The sequence below is a fragment of the Gavialis gangeticus genome, unplaced genomic scaffold (genome assembly GCF_001723915.1).
Source record: "Gavialis gangeticus isolate Ggan-Ray unplaced genomic scaffold, GavGan_comp1, whole genome shotgun sequence".
In the NCBI taxonomy this organism is placed as follows: domain Eukaryota; kingdom Metazoa; phylum Chordata; order Crocodylia; family Gavialidae; genus Gavialis; species Gavialis gangeticus.
The window spans coordinates 114,007,733-114,016,847 of record NW_017729031.1 but is presented as its reverse complement, the minus strand read 5'-3'; the positions used below and the strand labels follow the sequence as shown (position 1 = coordinate 114,016,847).

The 9,115-nt window shown below is 40.2% G+C and overlaps 1 protein-coding gene across 1 annotated transcript in view; it reads left to right on the top strand.

Moving 5' to 3' along the window:
- The window catches only part of CCDC47 (coiled-coil domain containing 47), a 41,509-nt gene that overhangs the window by 1,573 nt on the left and 30,821 nt on the right, over positions 1–9,115 (top strand). Inside the window, exons 2-6 of the mRNA XM_019523613.1 lie at positions 2,818–3,083; positions 4,778–4,885; positions 6,531–6,705; positions 7,048–7,169; positions 8,130–8,195. Of these exons, the coding sequence (XP_019379158.1) occupies positions 2,823–3,083; positions 4,778–4,885; positions 6,531–6,705; positions 7,048–7,169; positions 8,130–8,195 (732 nt within the window). The 5' untranslated portion in view covers positions 2,818–2,822. The remainder of the gene's footprint in view (positions 1–2,817; positions 3,084–4,777; positions 4,886–6,530; positions 6,706–7,047; positions 7,170–8,129; positions 8,196–9,115) is intronic.

The following is a 9,115-nucleotide window of genomic DNA, read 5'->3' as shown; positions in this document are numbered from 1 at the left end:
ACCAACTTCCAAGGGAAGTGGTGCTGGCTCCTACCCTGGGGGTCTTTAAGAGGAGGCTTGATGCCTACCTAGCTGGGATCATTTGAGCCCAGATTTTTCTCCTGCCCAGGCAGGGGGTTGGACTTGAAGATCTACAAGGTCCCTTCCGACCCTACTTCTGTGATTCTATGATATTTATCTGCCCCCAACTACTTGTCATGTGGCCCTTGATGGCTTGCCAAAACTCGGTAAGCGGCCCTCCATCCAAAATAATTGCCTACCCCTGCTCTACAGCACAGTGCATCATCTGTCCTATTCCCAGTAAGGCACGTAACAGGAGGGCTTGGGATAAGTGCTGGAGCCGTTCAGAAGGACCTAGTTCTGAATGTGCAAGGCTGCATGTTAGAACGACCAGACTTGGAGACAGAGGGTGCAATTGCAACTTGCTGTTTCCAACTGATAGATGCAGGTTGTATTTTGTAATGAGGATTACAGCTGGTGCTACTGTAGCCTCATTTTTTCCATTTACTGTTCTCACACTGTTTGATTTGCAGATGAGCAGTATTCTTGGACAAAAATTGAAATGGTGGATCACCTTTTGAATAGTGGTTTTAGAGAGCATCTCTTTTATACAGCTATACAAAGTTAATCAACTTATTTGTCTCTTTATGGCAGTAGATAAAATATCATTTTACCCATAATTATGAATATGTTCCCAAGAAAAATGTGATGGGTATAAATTTTAGCAAATATCCTGTGTCTGAGTTCAGTAATCTAATCACTAATCTGACTTAATAGTTAGTTTTGGTGTTTAAACATTTTCCTTACTTCCATGTGTGTGCATGGGTTTGTTTGTTTTTTAAGATCCAGGGGTCTGGTGATGGAAAGTTGTATTTTATTTCAGTGTAAATCTTCATCGTTGGGAAATAAATCAGTTTAAAGTCAAATTGTGTGTCCCAGTTGGCTAGTCATTGTGTTGTGCAGTTGCTTTGCTTTGCCAAGCTATGTACAGGCAGTCCTCAACTTACAACATTTTGAGTTGCAATGTTTCGTACTTACATTTATAAATTGACACCCTGTTTCAACTTTATGATGTCAGTTTTGACTTTACAACGCTTGATCTGATGCAGTGCCATGCCAGCGAACAAGTTTGCTGTGTTGCTCATCTCCCTGGAGAACCTGAGAAGACTCCAGCCAAGAACCCTTCAAAAAGTCCAACCAAGAGCCTTTCAAAAAGTCCGGCAAAGTCACCTCAAAGAAGTTCTTCCAAATCAATATGATTGCTATTTAAAATATGAATGTCTCTATATTACTCATCTATAATCGATCAAGTACAAATTCTGGGGTATTTTTGGTGAAAATAGGGTATTGGGCCTTCGTTCAAGAACCAATCCCCCATTTATAACATTGTTTCTTATGAGAAAATTTCTTGCAAGTTGCAATGCTTCGACTTAAGAGCAGTTTTCAGGAACCAGTTGTGTCATAAGTCCGAGGACTGTGTGTACTTCAACAATTTACTGTACCAAAACGAGGGAGAGTTCATAATATAGGTGTTAAGCAAACACTTGCCAAGAGCTGACTTACTTCTGAGTTCTTTAGGTACACAAGTGTGCTTGATCTTTTATTCAAGCCTTAGTATGTAGTCAAACCATGGTCTGTAGAATCCACCATTCTCAGAGTGCTGTGTCATAATCATTGTTACTTGTTTTAGTTGCTTGGGCAATTTCTGCAGTCTGTACTTCCATACTGAAAAGGAGTGGGTCTGCTACATGCCATAAAAATCAAATTTCTAAATTGTTAAAATGGAGTTTCCGTGCTTTTCAGGTTCCCATAGTACATTAAAGTTGTATTAAAGAATATTAATCGTCCCACACCTCAAAGAACCTGAGAACAAACATGAAGGGTTTATGGCATTTTAGAAAAAAATAAATGGAGAAAGAATTACTCTTTTTACACAAGCAAGAACAAAAATATCAAAAACTACTTCTTAGTGGGAGAGAGGAATGGAAGTTAAACAATGATTTTTTGGGGTGGGGATTCAAGTATCTTAATTTGAAACTTTGCAGTTACTAGAGTGCAGGGGTGGGCAAGCTACAGCTCCTGGAGCAGGGGCTTTGGCATTGGGCAGCTTCATGTATGCCATGGATATGGGATACCAGAGAGAAGAGGTGGCCTGGTCCCAGTGCTGGCCCACTTTGGACCTTGGGTAGGTCATTCTGGCCCACCTGTAGAAAACATTGCTGACCCCTGCTATATCATGCTTAAAACAAGGTTTTCAAATAATTCTATAAGCAAGTCTCTGTGAGGTAAGCAAAATGCTAGGGATCTGCTATATGTGTCAGTTTGCCCATTCTAGAATTGGCCTTGGTCACAGTACTGGATAAGAACCTAGTACTTGGTCACAGTACTGGATAAGAACCCAGTTCTCCTGGTTTGTTGTGCTAAACGTTAGACATAAGTTCGCAGTCTCCCTTCCTTCCCCTTATTTCTTGTCTAGTGATCCTGGGCTTAATAATTGGACTATGACCAATTCTGTCTGTCCTCTGTATTTCTATAATCAAGTAGCTCTTTAATGCATTAGTCCAGGGCAGGCAGTTATTTCAGGCGGAGAGCCACTCACTGAGTTTTGGCAAGACATTGAGGGCTGCATGACTGGCAGCCAGGGCCAGATGCATATTAACTTCCTAAATTTTTTAGGAGCCCCGCAGTATGGATAGAATAGCCTGTTTGGTTGCATTTTGCCCACCCCAACTTAGTACCTTAAGAGACCTGTATTCAATTCTGTCTTTTAATCTAAAGATCTGTTGATTTTTTTTTTTTTTTTGCCTGTTTTTGCAGTGACAATGAAGAGTGTGTTTCTTTTCCTTGCTGCTTTAATCATTTCGTGGGGCTTTTCTTTGGCTAAATTTGATGAGTTTGAAGATGGTGATGATGCTGTGGAGTATGATGATAATGATTTTGCTGAGTTTGAAGATATTGTTGAAGATGTAGTCACAGAATCTCCCCAGAGGGTCATCACTACAGAAGACGATGAGGAGGAGGCCACAGTAGAGCTTGAAGGTCAAGATGAAAATCAGGAGGACTTTGACGATGCAGATGCACAGGTAGTGTCACATAATGCACTTCCTCATTTTAGCTGCACACTTGAAATGCCCCTTTGCTTGCAAGGCCCAGATTAGCAGTGTTATCCAAGATTGTTCTTTGACAGCTGTGTTGTGGGATGTTCTGTTCCAGCTGATCTCCCAAGCTAATCAGGTTGTCCAGGCTCATTATTTGAATGGGATTTTGAAGGTGCCATTTGTCCTTTAGCAAATCCATTGTGGTTGTTAAAGGGTGCTCAGAGGCTGAATATATCAAGTTACAAATGAATGGAGTTAGTCATTCAAGATATGAGGCACCCTTGCAGAAGGGGAGACATTAACTTCAGTGCCCTGGTTGCATGGTTATATATATCTTCGTGAAGATCCCATTACAGTTTTGATTGCATGCAGTGTTTCTTCATTTTCCATCCTAAACTATTTTATAGATTTTCTGTGTCCTATTGAAAAGCTGTCACATTCTGATGCAGAACTATATGCATTTCACTGCTAAATAAAGCAATCATTTAAGAAGGGGATGGATTTTAGTTTGTAAATCGCTTTGAGATCCTTTGGGTTGAATTCCTAAACCTATACAAGTGAGAAAATGTTTTGTTAAAGCTTTATAAAGAAGTGAAGGAACATTTTCACTGCAGAAATGTTCCTGTTTTTACAAATCCATGTGGTGGTATATTGTTTGTACAAAAGAAATGAAAAAGCCAGTTCCCCAGCAATTTCCATTTTAATTCAAGTTTTAAAATCATCAGCTCTAAACATAACAAAAAATACAAGTCTTCTACATGTGAATTCTCAAGTGTCACTAGGGGAGAAGAGGTAAAAAGTCAGTACATATTTGATTTTTCTATACATCTGTGTATGTGTGTGTCATGGTGAGTACTGCACCACTGAAATTTAGCTACCTGAAGAAAGTAGAGTGCTAACTAGTTAGCACTTGACAGACCCTTTGCTGATGGTCAGTAGGAAAGATGGGGTGGGTGAGCAGGGCTTGTGTCCAGGCCCCCAGAAGAAAGAGGGGGAGGGCTCACTCCAGGGCAGCTTGCTGCAGCCTGCCTTGCTGCTGTATGCCTGTTGCCTTGCCTTGCTCTGCCAGCACTTTCTGGCTCCAGGATGCAGCTGACACAAGGTATTCTAGAAATCATAATTTTGTTAGAGCAGTAGTGGAGTCTGCTGTTGTTGGGCGGAGGGAGTGGGGTGGAGAACTGACCCCCATTTTTTGCTGCCAAATTCAGTACATTTTTCTTGTCCTCTGGATATAATCTTGGGCAGCAAAAAAAAATAGGATGACAGTTTCTTATTGATAATAGCAAACTCTGCTGCTGCTCTACAAAACTATAATTCCCAGAAAGTTTCATACTCTGCCCAGGTCTGTACCCCATTCCTGTGCGTGGACAAAGTGGTGGGGGGTTGAAAGCAGTTGCCCAAGGCATGTTTCTTCCACGCTATGCCTCTGATGCTGGTGTTGGGGAGAGGACATCTTGACAAAATTGGTTGCTAGCTTGTGTTGCTATATCCTCATAGCTATTGTTATCTGTGGCAGCTGAGCTGAAGTTAGCATGGCAGTAACTACCAATACTGTGGTTGCACTTTCACTGGGTGGACTTACCCCTACATGGAAAAAACATATTCCTTTACCTTTGTATGGTGTGTCTGTTTGTGTTATTTTTATCAGGCTTTAAATGTTCGTGTTCTTTCCTTCTTAGGAGGGAGATACTGAGAGTGAACCATATGATGATGAAGAGTTTGAAGGCTATGAAGAGAAACCAGATGCATCTCCTAGCAAAAATAAAGACCCCATAACAATAGTTGATGTAGGAATACATGTTTGAATGTCTTTCTATTCAGCAGTTCATTATGATAATGTCTAGAGAGCTGGTCATACAACAGGACTTCAGTGTGCTAGCTGCTATATGAATATACAGTAAGAGAGTCTGTCCTGAAAAATTTACAGTTTGATGAGGCAAGGAGTTGAAAGGAAAACAGGCTTAAAGATACCACGTTGTCATGGGACTTCAAGAGGGCAGTGGTAGAATTGACATGCAAATATCCTGAGTTCCAGTTTCACACTCCTCTCCACTGGATTATGCAGTCTTGCTTTAGATTGTAAGCACACAACATTTGAAGCATGCTCTCAGTCTCAGATGGCTTGGTTCTTAAGAATATCTTAATAACTTTATGGAATTGATACTATTTTCTCTCTCCTTTCATTCTCAGATTATATTGGTACCACCTTCTAGCCCAGTTCTGGTTATAATATGGAATATATACGGATTAAGGGCATACTATGAAGACAATAAGTGTTTCTAGTAAAACTGTGTTTAAACATGTTTTTGGCCATAGCATTTCATATTGTGTCTTACAAGAAGAAATGTTATGGTAGCAAACCATGATTTAGTCTGTGTATCAGTTCTCATCATGTTTGGCATTTGGCATACGCAGGCAAGAAAAACGTGGAAGTGGCTTGGCTACAAATGCGCTGAAATAGGCTCCAGCTGCACCAAAACATAACTGACGCTTCAGATTTGGAATGCAGCAAAGGAGACTTAGTTTAAATATTAAGGACATTGTTCTATCTAAGGGAGTAGCTAAACACTCGGGCTACCTAGAGATGTTATGAAACTCCTTCACTGGAAATTAAGTACAGATTAGAATTATAGGGTTGGAAATGACCTTCAAGGTCATCAGGTCCAACATTATGGAATGGTTTAGGCAGGAAGGTTGACTAGCTGACCATTTGAGTCCTTCCAGCCCTGTTTGGTTTCTGGTTTTTTGTTTTTTTTTAACGTGTGCGCTTGCACATACAGATTCACGCACACACAAAATAGAATCCATTTGCTGCTACCTGTAGCTTGAATACAGTGATTAAGATGCAGCAAGTCAAGAGAGTTAGCTCTTCTAAAATGTTGCAATTAAACTTGGCAATGAAGAGAAATCTCATGTTCTGTTACTGCTGAGGGGCAACATTGTGGCAGCAAAGCTGATTGCTCTCTAATGACTTTGGAGTACTAACTCCATAGACAACAGGATCTGGCTGTTAAGATTTTTCTCCCTATTTGCTATATAGCTCCAAACTATTTTGGGAATGTTTCACACAGGGTAGTAGCACTGCTTGAATACAAGTTGAATGCAGCCTAATATATTCAAATAATGCAGTAATGGGCATAATATGAGAACCAAATCAAATAATGTTTCAGTTGGGATGAGATGTCAGGCTACAGTTGGGAGTTAATTGGTATGAGAGTCTGTTGTTGTTATTGTTAACTATTTTCCTGTAAGCCATGTATCAATGGGGCCAAATATGCCAAGTTGACTGAACTCCATTCCATAGCATTAGGGAAGCTAATTGCTGTCATTGAGAAACAGCGTTTCTCCAGTTGCTAATATAAACAAAGGTAACCAATTATGTAGATTGTATTAAACTTGACAAAACATTGGAACTTCATTTGCTTACCACAGGTTCCTGCGCACCTTCAAAACAGTTGGGAGAGTTACTACATGGAAATCCTCATGGTAACCGGTCTTCTTGCTTACATCATGAACTACATCATTGGGAAGAATAAAAATAACCGTCTGGCTCAGGCCTGGTTCAACACACACAGGGAGCTGCTGGAAAGCAACTTCGCCCTTGTGGGTAAGTTCTGCAGTTGCCATAGGCAGCTTCTTTGAATGTGACTGATTTATATAAGGCTATTGAAGGATATTGAGAGGAATAGGGGGTGGGTAGGTGGGGGGGTGTACTTGTTAGTAACAGTTCTGTGGGGGGGGAAGAAGTAACAGTCCAATCCTCCAGTTCTGAAATGCTATCTAAACTCTGAGATTATGATAATTATGACATAAATTTCATAACACCATAATCTAGTAGAATGAGCTGGGAACACACAGATTTTAAAACCAGAGTTGCTATGCCAGTATTTGAATCTGACCCTTGTAGCCCACTTACTTCCTCTTATTAACTAATTTGTTGTGGTTTTAGGGGACGATGGTACAAATAAAGAAGCTACAAGCACAGGGAAGCTAAACCAAGAAAATGAACACATATACAATTTATGGTGCTCTGGAAGGGTGTGCTGTGAAGGCATGCTTATCCAGCTAAAGGTAATGCTGAGGCTTCTGGCTGCATTATTCCATTTACTTTCCAGAAACAGGCTTGGTTAGATGTTTTCCCACTCCAAGATGGTTAGCAAGGGGTATCAATAAGACTTTATCATTCAAACCAGACACTGGATAGCGAATGTACATAGGTAGTCAAAATGTTTCAGTGGCTTTTTTTTGTAAACCATCACTCTTTTATACCATTTTTTTAAAGATCCTGTATCTCACGTGATATGACTGACAGCTGGATACTTTATGCATCTTGCTGTCCAGTTCTGTGGAGCAATTGTTTCTGGTCCTAGTAGTGAATGAAAAACAGGGCTGTAAAATTGCAGGGGCCATTCAGTGCCTTTTTATCACTGACCTAACACTTAAATGTAGTTGGTCCTGGATTTTAAAATAATAGACTTTGTTCCCTTCTCGAGAGGAAAGCAGTTGTGTAATTCTGGCTAACACTGCAGAACATGAACAACAGATACTTACATGACTCCCTTTTATTCCAACAATTTTTTTGTGTAAAAATTTCTCTGCAGTGCTTGAAGACTGAAAATAATTAGTTTTGGGTTGGTCCATGTGAATCAAACAATGGAAAAGTAAAACTGCTCCTAACAATGAGCCGTGTGCTCTTCTGATAGTGTTTGCAAAATGAAAAAAGTAAACATTAAGTAGTAAAGTAGATGTTTAAGATGAGAATAGCTGTGATGGACAAAGAACATTGGTTAAAAATAGCTTTTTAACTTTTGAGCTTCCTCTTCTTGCTATACTTCAAGCTTCTTGTTGGACTTGTCAGTGCAATTAGTTCCCAATTGTCTGTTTATGGCTCTCAAAATTGATGCATTTTGATGTCAATTCACTTTATAGTAAAATAAATATATGGTATCAAAGAAACATAATTCAGTGAGATTTGAAGAGAGTTCAACAAACATAGAAAAAGAGTCTAAAGAGTCTAATGTTCTCTTTCAGTTTCTCAAAAGACAAGACCTACTGAATGTACTTGCTCGCATGATGAGGCCAGCCTGTGACCAAGTGGTATGTGCTGCATTCTTCTAACTCCTTTCCCACTATTGGTCTTTCCCTTTACAAGCAGGTAAAAGGTGGGGTTTCTCTTTGTATAGCTCTTTATAATGTTAAACACAGCATCTCTGAAATGATCTGTAAACACCTTTACGTTCCTTTTTTCTCTACATGATATGCCAGACTTCTCATGAGTGGTGAATTATTGATGTGTCTGTTGGTTTTATTGTTCGTGTTGTTTTCTGAACATGGACTATCACACTTGAAGCTTCAGCAAGATGAAATCTTGCTCTGTGACTTAATCTTTAAAAGTTCTTCTGTCTCTTGAATCTTGTTATGAGTGCAGCCTAATCATACAGGGATCCTGGTTTTCTCTGTTTAGAAATTCCAAATTCTTTCGTTTAAAAAAAAAATCCAAAATTCTCTGATTAAACTTCACCCCCCCACCCAAATCCACATTTTTCCATAATTAAAATGAAATGCTACTATATTAATAGGTATCAGTCAAACAGTGTTTTACTGGTATATTTACAATTTTAAAGCAGTTTGGAAGCCTACCAGTACCTCAATCATTATTGTAAAATAAATGCTAAATACCTATATATTTTGGCATTTGATTTTGGTTTTTTTGTCATAGAAAATCTGAGCTCCCCCCACCCCCTTCACTCACCTGGATGCAGGTGCAGCTATGGCGGTCTTTTCTTCTCCCCTACTTTGTGGCACTGAGCAACCCTGATATGACAGTGCCCTGTCCATGCCATTGCCTGCCGCACCCAAGCCACAGCACCCCCATCCCTGCCAGATGGGGCCCCCAGCTGCCAGGGCTATGGAACCAGCTTGCCCACTTCATGCTCCATGGGTGCCAGCTGCAGCTGACCAGCAGCACCCAAGCCCTGGCTGCCATGCACTGCTGCGGCCAGAGCAGAGTGCAAAGC